Source organism: Quercus lobata, chromosome 4, assembly GCF_001633185.2.
Source record: "Quercus lobata isolate SW786 chromosome 4, ValleyOak3.0 Primary Assembly, whole genome shotgun sequence".
Lineage (NCBI taxonomy): Eukaryota > Viridiplantae > Streptophyta > Magnoliopsida > Fagales > Fagaceae > Quercus > Quercus lobata.
This window is the reverse complement of record NC_044907.1, coordinates 12,648,053-12,672,991: the sequence shown is the minus strand read 5'-3', so window position 1 is coordinate 12,672,991 and position 24,939 is coordinate 12,648,053. Positions and strand designations below refer to the sequence as shown.

Genomic DNA, 24,939 nt, shown 5'->3' with positions numbered 1-24,939 from the left:
GTTCAAAATTGTCTTCTTAGGCCTCTTGATTGGATTCATTTGTTTTCGCTGTGGTTGCTATCATTCGGTTTTGTTCATAATTTGGTTTGTTTGAATTGGATAATAAAGAGTCAGTTCAACACTTAAGGCTTTAATATCTTTTGTGCCTACACTTAAAGGTACTTTTTTGAGTTTTTTTATGGTTACCGTCTTATGAAAGTTTGAGGTATTTGGATCACCTAGATTTACCCACTTAACCCTGGCTTTCTGCTTGAGAAAACATTTTTCAACCAGCAAAAGAGTTTTGCGTTAAGTGAAGGCACTCTTTTCTTTAGAAGCAAGGGTAGGGTCACCAGGTCTTTGGAGCATGCTATTTTGAACTAACTCAAGATTTAATCCGACTCTTATGACCTTTTGATAAATAGTTAAATCCAACCAAAAACCTATTTATTCATACCTTAAATCCTTTTCACAGCCTTCAACTTAGTATAAATCCTTTACATAAGAATTCCTTATGCTCAACCAAAAAAGGGTAAAACTTGAAAAGGTTTAGGACTAGATAGATAAGGAAGACGCCGTATATGCAATAAGATTTGGTGTGTGATCTTTAAGAGGTTTTTTTTTTTTTTTTTTTTTTTGCCATTTAGCATGATTTTCATAACATATTTTTTATGTGGCAGGAAAACCAAACATAATAGTTATGTAGCAAAAGTAGAACGTAGGTAGTGAGATCAGATCAGAGAAGAGAAAGAGAGACACATTTGGAAAAGAGAAGAGAAGATCTCCGATCAATGCTAGAAGGATCTTGAGTTTTTTTTCAGACTCTAGTTCCACTTGAACTGTTTTTAGTCTGCCTTTGCTTTGCCACCACTTAGAACTCGAGTCTTTGAGACTCAAGTTCCTTCATTGAACTCAAGTCTTCGAGACTAGAGATGCTACTTAAAATATTATGTTTGGTTCTGATGCTACAAAATGAAAACATTAGAAAAATCATAGTAAATGGAAAAAAAACACCAGTGATATGATGTACCAAAAGCCAAGAACTCCATGAAGGCATGATCAAATCTAGTTAACCACTCCATGTCACACGAGCTTGACTAACTTTTTACCTAACTTTCATGGAAAGTTAAGAGAGTATTCAGTGCTAAATGATCCGGCTCTAAATAGTCCTAGGAAAACCGCCCAAAATGGAGAATCTAATCAATAGATGGATGCTCTTCATGACATTGATCTATATTCAACTGGTGCTGGAGAACCTAAGTGGGCTTACAAGGATCTATTAATATCCAGAACCTAAGGTCAAACAGATCTGCATGTACGTATTGAAATCACCCCACCAAAATCCCCTAGGCAAGCCTTTCTTAAACCTTCATTCTTCATATTGAAATCACCCCCACCAGAATCCCCAAGGTTCTCCATTTTCCTGTCTCCAATGAATAGATCACAAAGGAGTAGGAATTCGTCATATTTTGGACTATAACAAGGGATAATCTTAGATGGAGAACCAAATGGGTAGAAAGCCAATCCAAAGATGTCACCAACATGACAGACAGTGTCCTAGGGTTATCTATTCTCAAAGAACAAGTGACTCCTCTCTATAACTCCTCCTACAGAAAAGACAAGCGCAGTCCCCTGTTAAGCCCCGTTGCACATACCTTGCTCTTGTTGGTCATATGTCCTATTTACCAAGTTGCCCTTCAACAACACCTCATGGACCTATGCTACCCACAAGAAACCAGCTTGAGTGGACATATTCAATATGTGGCTTATAAGTACTGCCATATTCCAATATTCCACCCTATTAAGCCCTAAACCTTCCATTTTGAGTGCATATTTGATCCCACTTAGGGAGCACTGCATGAGCATTCATGACCAGTACATCTGGAGGCTATGCAGCATCGAGTGAAGGTTTCTTTCCTAAATGTCACGTGTTTCTTTCCTAAATCTAAAGAGTTTGACAACTCTTTTAGTGTTCTTAACAATTCGCCACAAATGATATACTGAAGCCCACAATGTCACTTTGCAAAGGGAGGCAATAAAACATTCTCCCTCGAGATTTTTGACACCCAAGCAGGCCATACCATCCTATTTAGTAGGGAAATAATTCACCAAGCAAGCCCCATGACATGCTTCTAAATTATCTTTGTAAAGAGCACTCAAAGAACAAGCGACTCCTCTCTATAACCCCTCCTACAGAAAAGACAAGCACAGTCCCCTGTTAAGCCCCGTTGCACCTACCTTTTTTCTTGTTGATCATATGTCCTATTTACCAAGTTGCCCTTCAACAACACCTCAAGGACCTATGTGACCCACAAGAAACCAGCTTGAGTGGACATATTCAGTATGTGGTTTATAAGTACAGCCATATTCCAATTTTCCACCCTTTTAGGCCCCAAACCTTCCATTTTGAGTGCATATTTGATCCCACCGAGGGAGCACTGCATGAGCGTTCTTGATGTTAGTCTTGACCAGTATAAGAAAAAAAAAGAAGAAGAAAAGATAAACCTTATATATCAAAAGAAAAAATACATCACAAACCCATCCCACCCAACCCATGCAACCCTCCCATTTAACATTCATTCATATACATCATTACAAATGCTAAAAACTTATAAATTACCAAGAAACAAACACTGAGGAAATTTTTTTTTTGAAGAACACAAAGAACAAATGAAACTAAGATTCCAAAAACCCTAGCTCTGAAGCACTATGAAATTGGAAAACAATGTGTAGCAATATGGAAGAATGCCGGCATTCTTGCCAGCTCAGGAGGCTTTGTTTCTCATTCATTATAGGATCCTTGAGAGCTCTCACTTAAGGAATTTGTAACTGGTGATTGGCTTCGGTGAAACATTAGGGTTTTGAGAATTCGCAATCAGTTATAAAGCAATTGCACTTTTGGATCAATTTTACCACCCCTAAATTTTCAGTGATAACCCCTCACCAACGCATGAGCAAGCAGGATGTTTTCAGAGATACTCATCCCCTTGAAAAAGTTTTTGTCAAACTTAATATGATTGAAAAAAAAAAAAAAAAAAGATTCGGTTTTATTAATTTCATTCTAGCGGCCATAGAGTATATTAGCAAGGATTTTGGAAATACACTTATATTGCACATTACAACATGATATATGTCTCATCAACTCTTGACGGGTTCTCAACATTGGGGATCAAATTGATCATAGTGGAATTTTCTTCTCCAAGAAACCCATTAGATTGGAACAAGGAAGTCACTGCCAAGCACACATTTTGTTGAACAACTAACCAGGAATTTTTTTTTAAAAAAAAAGAAACCGAATCCATCAGTTCCATCACTCCCAAAAGAGAATGCAGATATTTTCTCCTACTCCTTCAAGAAAACAAATAACGAAATTCTACTTCAACTAGGAAAAGACAAACAACTCAGAATCCTAATTCAACTAGAAAAAGGGAAAGATCGTAAAATCCAAATTCAACTATATATATATATATAAAATAAAAATAAAAAATAAAAAAGAAAACCACAAAATCTCATTTTAACTAGGAAAATGAAAACAGTAAAGATGCAAAAAATTTCTTACAATTGATCTGCAACAAACATGCAAAGCAATATGCTCAAGCTCTATCAATTGGTTAAAAATTAGAAGTCAATGGTCAAAATTACATGGAAACCAAAAGTTCAACAAATCCCATATAATCTTAGCAACCAATACAAGAAGAAATAAATAAGTAGAAATTAGTACCGCAGGCAAACAGCATCCCCCATGGGGCCATGTTCAAAAAAAAAACTTAGGCCAATGAAATTGACCGGTCCATGCTTACCAATTTATATAAATGCACTGACTACTTCCATTTCAATGAGCATCAGTTTAAAAATGTGGAGACCTTAAAGGGTTCGTTCAATTTTTCTCTAGGTCTTCCTTGTTTTCAATTTTTTTCTAGGTCTTCCTTGGTAATTAAAAGATGTTGAAGCAAAAGAAATAGCACTGCCAGAATTCTGTTTCAACCAGGGAATGCCAATTGTTGCCAAGGTTGGTGTATATGGGAGCACAGTGGCCTGAACTTTAGTCATATGCCTCAGGTACAAACCATTAAAGAAGAATCTTAGCCTTCCAGTTTTGAAATCGTACGAACATAACCTACCTCGTATAGACAGATACACAACTTCATCATGGAAAGTTTGAGCATCCACTACAAACGAATCCCCAATCATTTCAGGAGAGTGCCTTACACGATGGATATAATGATCCCTTGATTCTTCACCAAATTGATCTATATTTATATAGTGCTTAAGAACCCAAATGGGCTTGCAAGGATCTGTTAACATCCAGACCCTAAGTTCAGACATATCTATACACACATAATGAAGATACCCATCTGAATCCCCAAGGCAAGCCAGTCTTGCACCACCATCCAACCACTTAGAACCTGGTACTGTAATGACTCCAGATAACTCCTCATCCACCTCAAAAGTGATAATGTTCTGATTGCTTGTCAACCAGTAAAACCTTCCATTAACATAAATATGTTTGTTCTCGTGAAGCTCATCCTTGCAATGGCAAACTTCAAGGGAAGTTTTCCATTTGCCTGTCTCTGATGAGTAGATCACAAAGGAGTAGGAATTTTGGTCATGTTTTGGACGCTGAATGCTGACCACTTTAAAGCAAGGGACCATCTTTGCTGAAGAACCAAATGGGTAGAAAGCCAATCCAAAGATGGTACCAACATGACAGACAGTGGGTCTCAAGGTTAACCGTTCCTGGGTCATTGGGTTCCAAACAACTATGTCCAGCACCTCTACATCCCTAGTTCGACGACTTCTATAACAGATGAGTCCATCACATGAAGCCATAATGACAGAAGACGGTTGAGGGAAACTTTCATCCATCAATTTAAATATGCTCAATTCACCATTAACACTAGCATAAAGGAAATAATCACTTGCAAAAAAATTCCCCCCATACTCCTCAAACTCTTGAACAAGGAGTCCCGAAATACATCTTGACCTCTGATGGTGAATACGCACAAAGGATGGATCAGATATAAGGCTCATCCATCTCTTGGAAACACACTTGCACCTTAAAAGGTTCTTAGCTGACAAGCGACTTAAAATTTCCATTGCTAAATCTTCATTTGAAAAAATAACTTCCATTTTTCTTATGAACAAAAACCCAAGTTATAACAGGCTGCAAATGACACAAACAAGAAAGTATTACTATAAAGTATAAACCCAAGTCATAACAGAGATAATCACTTCAAAAATCAGCAGTGACACCAAATTGTTACAAAATAACAGAGGTCCAAACTAATGTCCCAATTAATACAGTTTTCAAGACCTGTAAATACAGTTCACTTTTATCCTATATTGACATTTGACTCCAATTGAAGAAGCAGAGTGGAAGACATATGGAGTGTTTTATTTATTCTCAAGACTCCATTATATGTTAAGGGTCACATAAAACACATTTCACTTGGATAATTTATTATTGTATACAAGCATTTTCCCATAATGCTTCTCTGTTTTCTACAAAGTATGGAGGATGCATAGCTTGAAGCTATGTAAAAAAGTAAAGTTGGACCCTCTAGAATTCCATAGGAAAATTAAGGCTGCTATGGCAAGTTTTGCCCGAAGAACGCAAATGATAAGTATAGTATATTAAGGGATAAGGAAGAAGGGTGGTGTCACCCGGGGCTGGATTAAGATCAATATCAATGCTGCTTGGAGGAAGGGAAAGGCACAACACAAGAAAATTGGTAGGTTCGGAACTAGATCAGAATATTAACTAATTAGAAGCGTAAGGAGTGCAAGGATGCCAGGTTTTGTTTGAACTAAAATTTTTCTGGTATTTTGGTTCCTGAGTCTCTCCCATCTTTTGTATCTGATTTTTTTTTTATCAGTAAATAAAAATTTTATTGAAGAGGAGAGAGAGGAAAAAAAAAAAGGTCCAAGTATACAGGTAGGGTACTACAGAACCCTAAAAACAAGAAAAGGAAAGAAAGATTAACAAAGAAAGCTTGAAAGTATATCAGATAAAGTGCCAACCAGCTGTGACTTAAGTTGATCCATCAAACATTCTTTATCCTCAAATAAACGTGAGTTCCTTTCTCTCTAAGTCCAAACAGCCACATCAAACAAGTAGAAATTACTCACCATATAGGCAGCTATCCAAACTAGACCATATCCTCCTACCAGATTTTCACACTCAGTTATTCATATAGTTATAACTGATGTAGGAAAATTTGGAATTTTTGTCTATGCCTGCCAGTGGTGGATTTAGAACAGTTACAGAAAAGGGTTATGAGGTTTTTTATAAAACTCAAAAGTAGTTGGGTGTGTTACATGAACGCTTCAATAGGAAAATAAAAAGCTTTGACTTTTGTTCAAAAGAGCTAAGAAGAGCTGGGAATCAAATTTCTGTACAATTTGTGAATAGTGTGCAGTTGAAAAAGAAAAAGAACCATAATCAAATTTCTCCCAATCCTCAAAAAACTCAATAAAGTTGTCTTTGAAAACCAAAATCATGAAAATTCTGAGTCCTAACTTCTCAAAAGATTTTTAAAATGCAAGAAAAAAAAACCAACGTTAACGTAGTCCTCTCTTAAAGTTGATTTCTCTCATTTTAAATTCCAAACTTCTCTCTCAGCAACCAAACAGAGCAAGAAGATTAATCTATATAAGTTCAAAAAATAAAAATAAAAAAGAAGAAGAAGAAGAAGTAGCTATCTTCACTACTTTGTTTATTGTCTGTTGTTGTGTGATAGAATCTATTTTCTTTTTCTTATAAGTACCTGCAAAAATATTTTAAAGCTTATCTTTTTATTTAAAAAAAATGTATTAAAAGAAATATGTGCCTCCTCTCTTATAACTACAAACCCATCCCCTATCTCAAATTCTACACTGACATCACATACATAGACAACTGATCTTCCCACCCTAATGCTCTCAGTTTCTAGCCTTTTTTAGTCCCTCAAATTCCTTTCTAAACTCAGTTACCTAGGCCTTTGCACAGCCACAGCATTAAATTCTCCAATATATAGTTGTCTTAGAAAACAAAAAGCAGGAAATTCAGAGGCCTAAAAGTCTCAAAAGTTTTGAAAAAACAAATAAGATGAAAAGGGGTTCCATAAAATAGTGACAATCATAACATAGTCCTCCTCTTGTTACAGTAAAATTGATTTCTCTCAATTAAATACCAAATTTCTGTGTCTCAGCAACCAAACAGAGCATGAAGATTAATCAATATAAATTCAAACAATACAAAAGAAGCTATCTTTACTACCTGTATGCTTTTTGCATCACATCAAAGTATCATTCAGAGAGAGAGAGAGATGATAGTTCTGATAATAAAAATCAGATGAAACAGAGAGTTCTTTTTACCTTTTTAAATAGCAGAGAGGCCGATCATAGTCTATGTTTTCCCGGAGAGTGTGCAAAATAAAACATCATCGTACGCCGACCAAACTGGTTTTTAGATTCGGCGATATGTACTTGGTGAAAAGTGTTTTTTTTTTTTTTTAGACTTCGATGGTTTCTAGATTCGGTGAGAAGTTATAAGTGTTTTGTGGTGAGCTCATTCATTCGTGTAATTATTACGATATAGTACTTGTGACTAGTGAGTTGAGAACTTGAGAGGTGTAAAAAAAAAAATTTAAAATTGTTTATTCCTAGAGCTGAGATTAAAAAGTGAATCTTCAACTTTTTATCCCACCCATTAATTTAGTCTTGTGCAAAATACTTAGGTACCATTAAAAAAAAATCACAATTACAAATATATATGGTTTCAAATTATACCTATTGGGTTTTCAAAAAAAAAAAAAAAAAAATTATACCTATTGGGTTTTCAAAAATTATACCTATTGGGTATTTTTCTCTCCTCTTGCAAGGAGCGTTTTCTCACTGTAGGTGAGACTTTTCTTTACCATTGTCAGTCGTCTTCCTTTCTTATTATACCTAGTGTATTTCCTACCCCGCCAAAAAAAAAAAAAAAAAAAAAAATTATTTATACTTAACGTAAAAGTCATATTTTTTAAGCCATACATAGGCCAAAATGGTTAAATAATTCTAGGCTACGTTTGAGAACTTGGATTTGAGTTTGAAATCAAGCATTGATTTGAGGAGTTATTTCAAATTAAAGCATTTTAAAGGTTCAAAATCCTTAATGGTAGGGGTGTTAATGTTCGACCCAACCCGCGAACACGACACGAACCCAACATGGTTTTTTTCGGGTTAGGGTTGGGCCTTAATGGGTTTGGGTCATAAACGGGTCAACCCGAAAACGACACGATAAGAAACGTGTCATAAGCGGGTCAACCCGCGTAACCCGCAATAGACACGTTTGACACGTCAATTTATTTGTGTCAAACCCGAAATGACTCACTTAATACAACCCGTTTAACTCGTATAACATATAAATAATTATTTATTTTACATTTGTCAAATACCTTTTATATACATAATATATTTTAAATTAAAAAAGAAAAGTAAGTAATTACAAAAATTTACAAGGGATATAATTGAAAATTAAAACTTCACAAACCATAAATCTCTAAACCTTACAAACCCTAAACCTCTAAACCTTCTTATAAATATCTTTTTTTTATTTTTTTATTCCAGCTGTATTATTTCTTCTCATGCCAATTCTCAATAGTCAAACTCAAGTGTAAACTCTCAAGCCGGTTATCTCTCTCTCTCTCTCTCTCTCTAATGTGGTGTTTTTTTTTTTTTTTTTTTTTTGCATGATGCTTTTCAGCTTTTGTACGGTAAACTTTGAACCCATGTGCCTTGTGTTTTTCTTGATTGCATGATATGGTCCACTTGTTTTAGTTTCTTTGAATGATAATAAGACAACTTGATATTATATTATTATGCTTGTTGGCCATCTTATAAACATGTGATAAGATGCAAATGCTGAAAAGCAAAAAAAAGTGTATTTCATATGTTGCAGATTATGGAATTCATAGCCCTTGGATCCATAACATCCGTATATCCATCAGTGAAAAACAACAAAAATTCATAACCCTTGGATGTTATATTTAATATTATGCAGGTTGAAATAGGTTGTGTTATATTCATGTCAACCCAACACGACTCGTTTATTAAACGTGTCAAATGGGTTGGGTCAGGTCAACCCGCCTAATTAACAGGTCGGGTTAGGGTTGAGCCATTTAGTCTAATACCCCTACCTCGACATGACACGAACCCGACACGGTAACCTGAATTGACACCCCTACTTAATGGATTTGTCAAATCCAAAATTTTGACATTTTTTAAACTTTCCAAACAAGTTATTTGGATTTTAATCATTCAAATTTAAATCCAAATGCCCAAATCATATCATCCAAACACACCACTATTTTGAAAAATATGTAGCAAATTGTCACTTTTTTCAAACTATTTAGCAAAATATTCCTGCTTTAAAACTTAATTTTGGCAAAATCGAGTTCTTCTGAACTTAATATCATTAAAATCAAGTTCCATGTGCTTTGTGCCATGGTGGATGTCTCTAATGCAACTTTTCCAATTAAAAAAGGCCACATAGAACTCATTTTTAGAAATGTTGAATTTGGTATAATTTCTTTTTAAAATACAATTCGATATTTGTAAAATCGAGTTCTTTGATAAAAAATTTAAAAGAGATCAATACTAAGAGCAGTGGTCTAGTTGTTTTGTGTAGCAGTACCTTAGGCTAGTACTGATCTTACTCTCTATTTCTTACATTTTCACACTTATGTAAGAAAAGAAGGAAAGGTCCAAAATGTGCCACCTCAATTAAAATTTATTCATTCAACTCAGCACATATAATTGTGGTTAAACTAATGGTTAATATTGGTTTACCTATGGTTTTAGAAACCAGATTTGCCTCTAGTTCCCGGATTTTAAAGGTTTTTGCCAAATTGGACTTGTATCCTATTCCTAGTTGAACCAGTCAAACTGGATGGTCCGGTCCGGTCCGTTTTTTAAAACATTTGGGTTTACCTAAAAACATAAGAAACAAACACAAAAATAATAATTTTGAAAGTCATTGGGCTGCCGTATTGTGGCCACTAGGGTAGTTGGTTTTGGTGATGGTGGACTGTTGATTCTCTAGAAACTAGGACTTGGAGTTAAGGGGGCAGTTCTGCTGCTCATTATGTGTGAGCAGCAGAATGTGCGACAGCTCTAACCTTTGACTTTACTACTTAACCACTACAGATTTTTGTTCAAAAATTTTGAAGGGCCAGGTTGTTTGTTTTGGGTAAAATAGGTTGATTGGCTTAATTTTTGTTAGTTTTATCATTGGTAATTTTTGTTGTTGGGTTAATTTTTTTAGGCTTGTTTATTTTGTTTTAGATTTAATCTATTAATTTTTATGGCCTTTAAAAGGTGGAAAATGTCACAACAAAAACTTTTTACAAATTGCTAATGTGGTGAGTGGTTATTGGTAAGTAAAAAGTGATGCAAGTGTGCGAACCAATAATATTTTGCTACTACAATAGTTTGTAAAAATCTTGTAAAAAAAATGAGAATCTTTAAACATTCCTGGAAATCCTAAAACATGACCCCATACCAAACGCCACATAAAAGAATTGATGGCATTGTTAATGGGGGGATATAATTTTATTAAACAAATTTTAACCACTTACAATCTCTTTTATATCATTGATTGACTTTCCTAGCTCAGAAAGGCAACTCCACCATGTTATTAACAGATTTGACGTAGAACAAGATAATAAGAGAATAAAAACCAAATAGGGGATCACTATACACTCTTGGTGTGATAGTTATTTTACAAATTAAAAGTTATTATGGGGTGGAGGGGGGAGGGTAAGGGCCAAAGTTCAAGTCTCCAAAAGGGAACTTCACATTCATATACATTTAGATTATGTTAGAGTAGAATTCTATCTTATATCAGAAAAAAAAAAAAAAAAAAAAAAAATATCAAGTAGAAGAGTAGCCTATGGGCAAGGATGAGAAACAACAGAGTAACACAGAGAAGAGGAGTAGCCCATGCGCAAGGACGGATGTTTTTTTGTCTAACATTTTGGTCATTAAGCAAAAGAATTTAGAGTAATTTTGGTATTGAGAATCCAAAAAGGTGCAAAACAAGAACCAGATTTAGATTAAAATTAAAAAGCTTGCTTTTTAATTTCTTTTGTTTTGTTTCATCCAATTGTTATGTTACTTACTTTTCGTATTCATTCAATGAGAAATTTCCTTTCTCTCATCTTCATCTCCGAGTTTAGCTTCTAAAAGAAAATATAAACATTTATATTGGCAATTTTTTTTCACAAATTTTATACAGGCAATTAAATGTAAAATTTGGGACTAAAATAACGGTTATAAATAATAGACCTTTTTTTTAAGCTGATTATTTATTTGCTATATTCCAATTTAGGGACATGGATTTTAAATTTTAAATAGTATTTGTGCAATTTCCTCAAGTACGATGGACTCCTTCAAGATTTGATAGATATAAGGTGAATTGGGCTTTTATGTTATAATTCCTCTTTGAATTCAATAGAAATGCAAATGACCTAGTGATTGCTGCTAAGAGTTCAAAATTGTCTTCTTAGGCCTCTTGATTGGATTTATTTGTTTTTGCTAAAGTTGCCAAAATCGGGATCCTACGTAGGATTGTAAGAGGTAAGTAAGATTGTAGATCATAAAAACGGATTGTGGATCGTAAGATCCTACATTATTTGAGAAAAAAAAAATACACATTAGTATGTTAAATAATCACATAAATATACATTCATTGATATAATTACCATACATAACTACATCGATTTGTAAGCATCATTTAAAGAGGCCAAAAACTTCAAAATGTGACACTCTATTGGGATATTTTTTATTTGGATCCAATTGACACTCTCTCTACATTAGAGTGGAAAAACTTGGTCTATTAGGATTTTATTTTTCATTTAGATCCAACTGAACCTTTTGTCAAGTTAAAGAAAATTACAAGAAACCAAGGTCGTTTAGAATTGTCAGAATTGTACAATCCTACCAATCCTGAATGATCGCAAAGGTTCTTGAAAGATCCGAATTGTTTTGGATAAGTGGGATTGTAAAATCATAAAATCGTAAGATCGTAGGATCCAGATCATGATTTTGACAACCATGATTTTTGCTATGGTTGCTATCATTCGGTTTTGTTCATATATTGGTTTGTTTGAATTGGAAATTGAATTGGATAATAAAGAGTCAATTCAACAGTTAAGGCTTTACTACCGGCGAAAATGGGTAACTAAGCATAATTTTCCAATTATATAGTTAGTAGTTCCGGTTCCCAAACTATATTATTTACTAGCATCTCAAGTCTATGAGACTCGATTTTGGCCTATAAATTGAGTCTCAAATACTCAATTTTCATGGTCTAATGTGGCATTTGTTTCCTACGTAGAAATCGAGTCTCTAAGACTCGATTTATAAACCAAAAAAGTTCAAAAAAATTCCAAGTCTCTCGTATCAGCCGAAATACCCAAATTTTTTTTAAGAAATCCAGATCAGAGGGAGAGACTCAGATTAGATTAGATAAGCCGAAATACCCAAAAAAAATTTAAGAAATCCAGATCAGAGGGAGAGACTCAGATCAGATCAAATCTCAACCAGTGTTGCCTGGGTCGCGCGTGGCCTGGGTCTCGTGCGGCCTAGATCATGCGCTGCCTGGGTCATGCACAGTGCGCACTGCCTGGCCTGGGTCACGCATCGTCGTGCTGCCTGGCCTGGGTCATGCACCGCCGCGCTGCCTGGGTTCTTCTCTCTCTCTCTCTTTTTTTTTTTTTTTTTTTGGGGTTCTTTTCTTCTCTGATATGTTCTGGTCTCTGATCTGTTGTTTATAACGGTTATAAATCGAGTCTTAGAGACTCGATTTTCATGTGGTCGCCACGTGGAAAAATATGCCACATTGGACATAATTAGACCATGAAAATCGAGTCTCTGAGACTCGATTTATAGGCCAAAATCAAGTCTCATAGACTCGAGATGCTAGTAAATAATATAGTTTGGGAACTAGAACTACTAACTATATAGTTAGAAAATTATGGCTAGTTACCCATTTTGGCCCTTTACTACCTTTTGTGCCTATATTTAATGGTACTTTTTTTGAGTTTTTTTTTTATGGTTACCATCTTATAAAAGTTTGAGGTATTTTGATCACCTAGATTTACCCACTTAACCCTGGCTTTCTGCTTGAGAAAACATTTTTCAACCAACAAAAGAGTTTTGCGTTAAGTGAAGACACTCTTTTCTTTAGAAGCAAGGGTAGGGTCACTAGGTCTTTGAAGCATGCTATTTTGAACTAACTCAAGATTTAATCTTACTCTTACGACCTTTTGATAAAAAGTTAAATCCAACAAAAAACCTATTTATTGATACCTAAAATCCTTTTCACAGCCTTCAACTTAGTATAAATCCTTTACATAAGAAGTCCTTATGCTCAACCAAAAAATGGTAAACTTGAAAAGGTTTAGGACCAGATAGATAAGGAAGATGCCGTATATGCGATGAGATTTGGTGTGTGATCTTTGAGAGGTTTTTTTTCCATTTAGCATGATTTCCCTAACATATTTTTTATGTGGTAGGAAAACCAAACATAATAGTTATTTAGCAGAAGTAGAACCTAGGTAGTGAGATCGAATCAAAGAAGAGAAAGGGAGAAACATATTTGGAGAAGAGAAGAGCTCTGATCAATGCTAGAAGGATCTTGAGTTTTTTTCAAACTCTAGATCCACTTGAACTGTTTTTAGTTTGCCTTAGCTTTGCCACCACTTAGAACTGGAGTCTTTGAGACTAAAGTTCCTTCATTGAACTCGAGTCTTTGAGACTACAGATGCTACTTAAAATAATATGTTTGGTCCTGATGCTACAAAACAAAAACATTAGAAAAATCATGCTATATGGCAAAAAAACACCAGTGATATGATATACCAAAAGCCAAGAACTCCATGAAGGCATGATCAAATCTAGTTAACCACACGAGCTTGACTAACTTTTTACCTAACTTCATCATGGAGTATTCAGTGCTAAATGATCCTGCTCTAAATAGTCCTAGGAAAACCGCCCAAAATGGAGAATCTAATCCATAGATGGATGCTCTTCATGACATTGATCTATATTCAACTGGTGCTGGAGAACCTAAGTAGGCTTAAAAGGATCTGTTAATATCCAGACCCTAAGGTCAGACAGATCTGCATGTACATATTGAAATCACCCCACTAAAATCCCCAAGGCAAGCTTTTCTTAAACCTTCATTCTTCATATTGAAATCACCCCACCAGAATCCCCAAGGTTCTCCATTTTCCTGTCTCCAATGAGTAGATCACAAAGGAGTAGGAATTCGTCATATTATGGACTATAACAAGGGATAATCTTAGACGGAGAACCAAATGGGTAGTAAGCCAATCCAAAGATGTCACCAACATGACAGACAGTGTCTTAGGGTTATCTATTTTCAGGTCATTGGGATTCAAACAACCATCTCAAGCACATCTAGATATCCAGTTTGACTTTGACAACTCTTTTAGTGTTCTTAACAATTTGCTTCATTTATTTTTATTTCTCCTCCATAAATTCAGTAGTTTTTTGGGAGCCACAAATGATAAACTGAAGCCCACAATACCACTTTGCAAAGGGAGGCAAGAAAACCAAGCAGGCCATACTATCCTATTCAGAAGGGAAATAATTCACCCAGCAAGCCCCATGACATGCATCTAAATTATCTTTGTAAAGAGCACTCAAAAAACAAGAGACTCCTACAGAAAAGACAAGCACAGTCCCCTATTAAGCCCAATGCAGCTACCTTGCTCTTGTTGATCATATGTCCTTCAAGGAAAGCCAACCAATGAAACTATACTTACGAATTGCATTGAACATCATATTAGCTTACACCAAGACAACTATTCTTTCTTGCGTTGAATTTTTCCAGAAGAAGGAGTTGACCAGATTGCGTTGTACTTTTCCTTGACCTTCAGTAGATTCAGCTTGCCCTGGATTCTAACCAGGTTTTCAGATCTTGTTGGCTTCCAGATTTGATCCTTATTCTTCAAAACACTAACTAAAATAACTTAGCTTCAACGGCATTTACTACATCATAGACTATTCTATGTCCAGAAAACTTGATAAAAAATACCTAAGCAAAATAAAATTTATAAAATAAAATAAAATAAAACATTTAAGATGCCATCTATCTAGTCACACCCAAAATAAAATATAAAAAAACCCCTTTCATCCCAAAACTTTTTTTTTTTAATAAGTCTCTTTAGCCACTTCCCTAAGTTTCAATAATTTCCACCACCTCTATGTACACTCTTGGGGACCTTCACTATCTAGAGACATTTACCTAGTTGCCCTTCAAAAACACCTCATGGACCTATGCTACCCACAAGAAACCAGCTTGAGTGGACATATTCAATATGTGGCTTATAAGTACTGCCATATTCCAATATTCCACCCTATTAAGCCCTAAACCTTCCATTTTGAGTGCATATTTGATCCCACTTAGGGAGCACTGCATGAGCATTCATGACCAGTACATCTGGAGGCTATGCAGCATCGAGTGAATTAAGACTTTGCGTAAGAAAGAGGATTGCAATCCAAGAATTAAGTCTAGCAGTGATCTTCTCGGTTAGAGGATTGCAATGCTTTGAGCTAAGCTTTCTAGTGCATTTCAAAAATATGATTGGGAGGTTTCCTGCTTTGAATTGCAGAACAGAAAGGATTTGTCGCTGGAGATCAGGAGTTACAGCAACACAAAATACCAGAGAGACCATTGAAATCCTTCAGGATATCCCTTATCAGTTGTTTTAAAGGAAGATCAGCAACTACAAATAGTAAAAGATCATCTACAAAGGTTAAATAAGTAATTCTTTGCCCAGACATTGGGATGGAAGTTAAGAGCCCATAACTCAATTCTCTGTTTCCATAACTCATAACTCAAAAATGATGGGACCCATAGTAAAAAGTTTGTTTGGCAAACAATAACTCTGTTTCCATAACTTTGTTTCCATCACTCAATTCTCTGATTTTTGAGTTATGAGTTATGGAAACTGAAAACAGCCAAATAGGGGACCCACAGCCGCCACTTTTGACCACCTTTTGACTTTTTTTTTTTTTTTTTTTTTTTTTTTTTTCTTTTCCTGGGTTAGCCGTTCAGGTTTTTTTTTTTTTTTTTTTTTTTTTTTTTTTTTTGGGTGGCGTTGGCTGTTTGTTTTTTTTTCTTTTCCTAGGTTGGTCATTCAATTTTTTTTTTTTTTTGGGTTGGCGTTGTTCTTTTTTTCTTTTTCTTTTCCTGGGTTGGCTGTTCGGTTTTTTATTTATTTTATTTATTTATTTATTTTTTTTTATATTAGCTTCGGTGAGTTGGGTACTAAAAAAAAAAGAAAAAACTGTACTGGCTGACAGGTGTGGGACCTATGAATAGTGTGAAAAAATTGAGTGATGAAAATAAAAGTGATGTTGCTAAATGAGTGTGAAAAAATGAGTGATGAGTGATGAATTATGAGTGATGAGTGATGGAAATTGAGTGACGGAAATTGAGTGATGAAAAAAGCTTACCCAAACATGCTCTAAAGTTCTGAGATTAACTGAATCTTGATCTCGTTATTTTAATAAAGCCTCCATTTCAAAGACAAAAAGATAGAGGAAAACGAGCCCCTTGTCTAATACCTTTTCCACACTTAAAAGAATCATCCAATTATAGTCATAAAATATTTTGGGCTTATGATACACCTTACTTATCAAAAGAAAAAATACCTCACGAACCCATCCCACCCAACCCGCACAACCCACCCATTTAACATTCATTCATATACATAATTACAAACGCTAAAAACTTATAAATTACCAAGAAACAAACACTAAGGAAAAAAAAATTGAAGAACACAAAGAACAGAAGAAACCAAGATTCTAGAAACCCTAGCTCTGAAGCACAAAGAAAATTGGACAACAATGTACGGTAATACGGAAGAATGCCGGCGTTCCTGCTGGCTTAGGAGGCTTTGTTTCTCTTTCATCATAGGATCCTCGTAAGCTCTCGTTTAAGGAATTCGTAGTTGGTGATTGGCTTTGGTGAAACGTTAAGGTTTTGAGAATTTGCAATCACTTATAAAGCAGTTTAACTTTTGGATCAATTTGACTGCTCCTAAATTTTCAGCGATAAACCCTCACCAACTCATGAGCAAGCAGGATTTTTTCAGAGATACTCATCCCCTTGACAAAGTCAGAGTTAATATGATTATAAAAAATAAATAAAAAGAGTCAAGAGTTAATAATTTCATTCTAGCAGCCATGGAGTCTATTAGCAAAATTTTGGAAATACACTTATATTGCACATTTCAACATGATATATGTCGGTAATCATCAACTCTTGACAGGTTCTCAACATTGGGGATCAAAATAATCATAGTGGAATTTTCTACCCCAAAGAAATCCATCAAATTGGAATAAGGAAGTCACGGCCAAGCACACATTTTGTTGCACAACTAACCAAGAAATTTAAATATAAAAAAAGAACCTGAATCCATCAGCTCCATCACTCCCAAAAGAGACTGTAGAGATATTCTCCTACTCCTTTAACAAAAGAAATAAAGAACTTCTACTTCAACTAGGAAAAGAAAAACAACTCAGAATCCTTATTCAACAAGAAAAAGGGAAATATCGTAAAATCCAAATTCAACTAGAAAAAGAAAACAACACATAATCTCATTTAACTAGGAAAATGAAAAGAGTAAAGATATAAAAAATTTGTTACAATTGATCTGCAACAAACAGGCAAAGCAATATATGCTCATGCTCTATCGATTGGTTAAAAATTAAGAATCATAATTACTTGGAAACCAAAAGTTCAACAAATCCCATATAATCTTAGCAACCAATACAAGAAGAAATAAATAAATAAGTAGAAATTAGTGTCACAGGCAAACAGCATCCTCCATGTGGCCATGTCAAAGAAAAACTTACGCCAATGAAATTGACTGGTCCATGCTTACTAATTTACATAAATGCACTGATTACTTCCATTTCAATGAGCAGCAATGTGGTGACCTTAAGGGTTCTTTCAATTTTTCTCTAGGTCTTCCTTGTTTTAAATTTTTTTCTAGGTCTTCCTTCATAATTAAAAGATGTTGAATCAAAAGAAATAGAAGAACTACCAGAATTCTGTTTCAACCAGGGAATGCCAATTGTTACCAAGGTCGGTGAATATGGGAGCACAGTCGCCTGAACTTTAGTTTGATGCCTCAGGTAAGAACCATAAAAGAAGGTTCTCAGCCTTCCAGTTTTGAAGTCATATGAACATAACCTACCTCGTATAGACAAATACACAACTTCATCATGGAAAGTTTGAGCGTCCACTACAAAATAATTGCCAATCATTTCAGGAGAGTTTCGTACACGATGGAGATACCGATCCCTTGATTCTTCACCAAATTGATCTATATTTATATGGTGCTTAAGAACCCAAATGGACTTGCAAGGATCTGTTAACATCCAGACCTGAAGTTCAGACATATCTACACACACATAATGAAGATACCCATCTGAATCCCCAAGGCAAGCCAGTCTTACATCTCTATCCAACCACTTAGGACCTGGTACTGTAATGACTCCAGATAACTCCTTATCCACCTCAAAAGTGATAATGTTCTGATTGCTTGTCAACCAGTAAAACCTTCCATTAACATAAATATGTTTGTTCTCATAAAGCTCATCCTTGCAATAGCACACTTCAAAGGAAGTTTTCCATTTCCCTGTCTCTGATGAGTAGATCACAAAGGAATAGGAATTTTGGTCATGTTTTAGATGCTGAATGCTGACCACTTTAAAGCAAGGGATCATCTTTGCTGAAGAACCAAATGGGTAGAAAGCCAATCCAAAGATGCTACCAACGTGACAGTCAGTGGGTCTCAAGGTTAACCGTTCCTGGGTCATTGGGTTCCAAACAACTATGTCCAGCACCTCTACATCCCTAGTTCGACGACTTCTATAACAGATGAGTCCATCACATGAAGCCATAATGACAGAAGTCCGTTGAGGGAAACTTTCATCCATCAATTTAAATATGCCCAATTCACCATTAACCCTAGCGTAAAGGAAATAATCATCTCCACAAAAATTCCCCCCATACTCCTCAAACTCTTGAACAAGGAGTCCCGAAATGCATCTTGACCTCTGATGGTGAATACGCACAAAGGATGGATCAGATATAAGGCTCGTCCATCTCTTGGAGACACACTTGCACCTTAAAAGGTTCTTAGCTGACAAGCGACTTAAAATTTCCTTTGCTAAATCTTCATTTGAAAAAATGACTTCCATTTTTCTTGTGAACAAAATCCCAAGTCATAACAAGCTGCAAATGACACAAACAAGAAAGTATTACTATAAAGTATAAACCCAAGTCATAACAGAGAGAATCACTTCAAAAATCTGCAGTGACACTAAATTGTTACAAAATTACAGAGGTCCAAACTAATGTCCCAATTAATACAGTTTTCAAGACCTGTAAATATGGTTTGCTTTTGTCCTATATTGGGATTTGACTCCAATTGAAGAAGCAGAATGGAAGACATATGGAGTGTTTTATTTATTCTCTAGATTCCATTATATGGTATGGGTCACATAAAAGTAAAACACATTTCATAGAAATATTTCACTGGAATAATTTATTATTGTATACAAGCATTTCCCCATAATGCTTCTCTGTTTTCTACAAAGTATGAAGGATGCATAGTTTGAAGCATTTTCCCACACAAGCATTTTGACCCACATGTCCCATTTAAAATTTTTAATTTTTGTGCCAAAATGAATGATGCGTTAACACTTGACACAAAAACCAAGAAAACTACAATAATAACAATCGAACCTCTTAAAGCAAAACTAAGGAAAATCCAATTAGACTCTAATTAGATTTTAATTAGAGTCAAATTTGATGACAAGTGTTCAATTCAATTTCTTAATTTTGGTTTAGCTATTTACAACACTATAAGAATCGAGGATTGCTATTAAAAAGACATTAAATAATGTAAGTAGAATGTGATTGTGATCGTTCTTAATTTTCCCATGCATATGCATGAGGTCATAAGCTAGTATAAATAATACAAACCAAATATGAATTTTGTATTGAAGACATATGTAAAATCATTCAAATAAAGTGATTCATATAAAATAAAGCTATAATCAACATAACTCAACTAAGTTGGCTCCATGAATTAATTTTGTCTTTCAAGCACTAGGCTCAACTATATGTATCCTTTTTTACAGTCCTAGCAAAGCAGATTTTTTTGTTGTTGTAATTATGGATATTTAGCGCACCCTACTTAAGAAAAGGCAACCCTCTTTCCTCTTTAGACTAGATAATTGCAAAAGCCTAGTATTCAAAGAAGACAATCAACATAGATAATCCACCATATTGTTACATAAATATACAGCAAAATTCACACTTTGTCTAATAAGTTTTGAAACCACAACCACACCCGCCACCAATTCTTGTGGGAAGAAGAAATTCCATTGGAATGATAGCACAGTGGCATATTCTCATAATACATAAAAAGATGATAGCCACTCTTTTGTGACTAAGGCTTTGTTTATTGTCTGTTGTTGTATGATAGAATCTTTTTTTTTTTTCCCCTTACAAGTACCTGTAAAAATATTTTAAAGCTTATCTTTTTTTTCTTTTCATTTTTTAAATGTATTAAAAGAAATATGTGCCTCCTCTCTTATAACTACAACCCTATCCCCTATCTCAAATTCTACACTTACATCACATACATAGACAACTGATCTTCCCACCCTAATGCTCTCAGTTTCTAGCCTTTTTTAGTCCCTCAAATTCCTTTCTAAACTCAATCACCGAGGCCTTTGCACAGCCAAGGCATTAAATTCTCCAAAATATAGTTTTGTCTTAGAAAACACAAAGCATGAAATTCAGAGGCCTAAACGTCCCAAAAGTTTTGAAAAACAAATAAGATGAAACGGGATTCCATAAAATAGTGACAATCATAAAATAGACCTCCTCTTGTGACAGTAAAATTGATTTCTCTCAATTAAGTACCAAATTTCTGTGTCTCAGCGTCCAAACAGAGCATGAAGATTAATCAATATAAATTCAAACAATACAAAAGAAGCTATCTTTACTACCTGTATGGTTTTTGCATCACATCAAAGTATCATCCAGAGAGAGAAAGATGGCAGATCTGATAATAAAAATCAGATGAAACAGAGAGTTTTTTTTTTTTACCTTTTTAAATAGCAGAGAGACCGATCATAGTCAATGTTTTCCGGAGAGTGTGGAAAATAAAACATCATCTTACGCCGACCAAACTGGTTTTTAGATTCGGCGATAAATACTGAGTGAAAAGTGTTTTTTTTTTTTTTTTTTACTTCGATGGTTTCTAGATTCGGTGAGAAGAGAAAAGTGGGGAAAGAGAAGTGATAGGTGGTTGTGGTGAGTTCTAACTTAACTTAACTTTCGGGTTTCCATGCGTTGATGTAATTATTGCGTGGTTCTGACTTCAGAGTCTTCAGACTTGTGACTTGTGCAGAGTTGTGACTTGTGAGTAGGGTCCGTTTGGATTGAGCTTATTGTTGCTGAAACTGAAAACTGAAAACTGAAAACACTGTAGCAAAATAATTTTTAAATGTGTGAATAGTATTGTGGGACCCATTTTTTAATATTTTTTAACCCGTAAACAGTGTCAAACAGTATGTGAACAGTGTCAAACAGTGTGTAAACAGTGTCAAACAGTGGTGAACAGTGTTCTTGTCCCCCAAAATCAGAAACGGTGCAGGAAAAAAAAAAAAAAAAAAGGTAAAACGCAAAACGCAGACTTGGGTTTCAGCAGTATCCAAACGCCCTCGTAAAAATTTGATAAGTTAAAAAAAAGAAAAGAAAAAAAAGAAGTTAAAATATTTGTTTGATCCAAGAGCTGATATTAAAGTCAATATTCAACTTTTCTATCTCACCCGCTAGTTTAGTTTTGGTGCAGTTATTCGTGCATATGTGATAAAAATTACTTTTTTTTTTTTTTTTTTAAGGGAGTTTGCTCTTTATCATCACATCAAGACACCAATCAGGTTTTGATATTAGCAGAAATTGAACCCTAGATCTCTTATACAACCATCAGAGATTTTACCAGTTAAACATCAAGACACCAATCAGTTTTTGATATTAGCAGAAATTGAACCCTAGATCTCTTATACAACCATCAGAGATTTTACCAGTTAAATTAAAAATATCATTTTGATCCTTATATTCTGAATTACCCTTAATTTGTTTCTCAAAAAAAAGAAAAAAAGAATTACCCTTAATTTAGTCACTATATTATGGAAACAATCAATCTGGTCAGAATTATTTTTAAAATTGCAGTTAATATGGTCTTTACTGTCAAATCATAACTTTTCTTCCACTTTTTTGGCAACCAAACACAAAACAATTTACTAATCTTCAACTAGTAGACATATATATCAACTTAGCAACTATTGCAAACCTAGATTTGGACCCAAAATGACAACATATTGAAAATAACAGGTACCGAATTGACTATAAGTTTAAAATAATAAGAACCAATTTGAATGCTACAAATATGTAAAGACTAAATTGATTACAATCAATTTGGTAAATATTGTCTTTAAAATTGCAATTAATTTGGTCTCTACTATCAAATTATAACTTTTCTTGCACTTTCTTGGCAACCAAACCCAAAAACACAAAACAAATTTACTAATCTTCAACTAGTAGCCACATTTATTAACTCAAAAACTATTAAAAACCTAGATTTGGACCCAAAATGACAACAAACTGAAAATGACAGGTACCAAATTGACTACAAATTTAAAATTGTGGGTGAATTGGGTCTGATGGACTAAGCCGACCATACGAGCAAAGCCCGGTACGAAGCCTTGGGCCCATTGAATGTAGTGAGCCTGGGGTACCACGGAAAGGCTACCCCAGGCTTCCTCATGTTTAACCCGATCACCAATCGAGCACCGAGAATTCAGCATGGCCTTACTTGAGGGATCCTTTTTGAATAAGGAATCTGAAACAGTCATGAAGGAATCCCATATGCAGTCCAAAGGAGGTCGATAATTGAGAACCAATGATTTAGAGAAGACCCCACTATCGAACCTTAATCGGCGTCTGGAATAAGTTCCAAGGGAATCCTCTAAATTCGTGAGGGGGATATAAAAGGAGGCCTAGGCCATAGTCCAAGGGGTTGGAAAATTGGTGAGAAAGGTCTTTAGAGAGCAATAGGAAAACAGAGGGGGGAAGTAGGAAATTAAGGGTGAGAGTTAAGAGTTGGAGGGAAGGTAACCAAGTCTAGGTTGGAGCCCCGTAAGTAGGATTGAGATTCAGCCCACTAACAAATAAGTTGAGGGCCCAAGTCCTTGCTCCTACACTAGGTTCTTGCCACCCACAATTGGTGCCGTCTATGGGAATCTTACTCGTATTAGGGGCTTTGATTTGGTTTGGTACTTGCGAATTATGGAAGGCCCACAAGCTGGAGAGGGCTCTGTAACTGGAAAACAGAGGGGGGAAGTAGGAAATTAAGGGTGAGAGTTAAGAGTTGGAAGGAAGGTAACTAAGTCTAGGTTGGAGCCCTATAAGTAGGATTGAGATTCAGCCCACTAACAAATAAGTTGAGGGCCCAAGTACTTGCACCTACACTAGGTTCTTACCGCCCACAAAAATAATACGGACCAATTTGAATGCTACAAAAATGTAAAGACTAAATTGATTACAAGTTGAAAATAATCTGGACTATATTGACAGTGACCGAAAATGGTATTTTTCACCAATTTTTTAACTAAAAGTCTCCCTGTAGATACTTAATATACATCTCTTTTGGTCCAACGATGTTTGCTTCAACATTTGTTGATTGCCAAGGAAGATCAAGAAAAAAAATTGAAAGAAGTATTAAGGTCACCATAGTTTTAAAACCTAAATCAACCTAATATATGTCAAATGTAGGCCTTACTACACACTCAATCAACACACAATTAATCTGGGCGTCACATCCACTATAAAAAGGATTTTCCTTGACTCTTTTTATTTTCATTAATCTTTTTAGGTTAAATGTAGAAGAGGTATAAAGAGATTTGGTTTTGTGGCAAATAAGAAAGATCTTAGTGAGTAGGTGTTTTATGTTAATAATAACTAAAACGTTGAATCCTAACTTTTACTGATCTAATGGTTTTGTTTTGCTTCATTATTTTACCTTTATATTTGATTTTTTTCGCCTTTGTATGGTGAAGGCCCTGAAGACAACCTGGAATGCATATTTTGGTATTTTGTATATTAGAGTTTTTTAATCTTTTGTTAAAAAAGAAAAAATGAAAAAAAGAGAGTTACATCTCCCACTAAAACTTTTAAGTTAATTAATAAATTAACGTAAATTGAGTTTTGAAAAACCAAAAAAAGAAAGAAGAAAAAAAGTCAACAAAGCTTCGACAATATCCAGAATATTAGACCCTGATATTTATCCTGGATATATTGTATGATTAATTAGCATTTGTCTTAAAAAGTAAAATTTACTATTATTAAATGGCAAATTAAATTAAATTATTTCTCAAAATTTTTTACTATAAAATTATTGAGTTTACTTGTTTCTCTGCTGGGGAAGAACATGAAGTTCATGTTCTGGGGAAAGAAGAAATGTTCCTACGAAAAGCAAAAGAAAAGTAAAAATACTAATAATAATAATTTAATTATTATTATTATTTTTAATAATAATAATTTAGTTTTTTTTTTTGAAATTTCTGATCTAGCTTTTTTTTTTTTAATTTTTTTTAATTTTTTTATTAATTTAAATCTGACGTGGCATTTTACGTGGCCAAATAATTTTTTTTTGTAATATTTTAATAACCCTATCAACACTATGTCAACAAGTATACTCTAGATTTTTTAGGATACTCTACCAATAGATTTCGATCCTCTAAATTTCTTAGAATACTCTACCAATAGATCCTCTAGATTCCTTAGGATACTCTACTAATAGATTTCCTTAAATC

General features: G+C 34.6%; 2 protein-coding genes across 4 annotated transcripts; both read right to left on the bottom strand.

Annotated features, from left to right (window-relative positions):
- Window positions 1-3,569: 3,569 nt before the first annotated feature.
- On the bottom strand, window positions 3,570-7,464 carry LOC115986916 (F-box protein At5g49610-like). 2 transcript variants are annotated; one of them, XM_031110292.1, is made up of 2 exons: window positions 7,336-7,464; window positions 3,570-5,143 (listed from the first exon to the last, which is right to left on the bottom strand). In XM_031110292.1, exon 2 carries the CDS (start codon window positions 5,107-5,109, stop codon window positions 3,868-3,870), a length of 1,242 nt encoding a protein of 413 aa, XP_030966152.1. In that variant the 5' UTR covers window positions 5,110-5,143; window positions 7,336-7,464; the 3' UTR covers window positions 3,570-3,867. The 2 variants fall into 2 exon arrangements, with proteins under 2 accessions (XP_030966152.1, XP_030966154.1); XM_031110294.1 differs by lacking the exon at window positions 7,336-7,464 and adding an exon at window positions 6,001-6,047.
- Window positions 7,465-17,699: 10,235 nt separating this feature from the next.
- Window positions 17,700-21,386, bottom strand: LOC115983726 (F-box protein At5g07610-like). 2 transcript variants are annotated; one of them, XM_031106484.1, is made up of 2 exons: window positions 21,170-21,386; window positions 17,700-19,282 (listed from the first exon to the last, which is right to left on the bottom strand). In XM_031106484.1, the coding sequence occupies exon 2, from the start codon at window positions 19,246-19,248 to the stop codon at window positions 18,004-18,006; it is 1,245 nt and encodes a 414-aa protein (XP_030962344.1). In that variant the 5' UTR covers window positions 19,249-19,282; window positions 21,170-21,386; the 3' UTR covers window positions 17,700-18,003. The 2 variants fall into 2 exon arrangements, with proteins under 2 accessions (XP_030962344.1, XP_030962345.1); XM_031106485.1 differs by lacking the exon at window positions 21,170-21,386 and adding an exon at window positions 21,070-21,158.
- Between the last annotated feature and the right edge of the window lie 3,553 nt (window positions 21,387-24,939).

Coding starts and splice junctions, on each gene's coding strand:
- LOC115986916 (XM_031110292.1), bottom strand. CDS start 5,109: ATGGAAGTTATTTTTTCAAATGAAGATTTAGCAATGGAAATTTTAAGT.
- LOC115983726 (XM_031106484.1), bottom strand. CDS start 19,248: ATGGAAGTCATTTTTTCAAATGAAGATTTAGCAAAGGAAATTTTAAGT.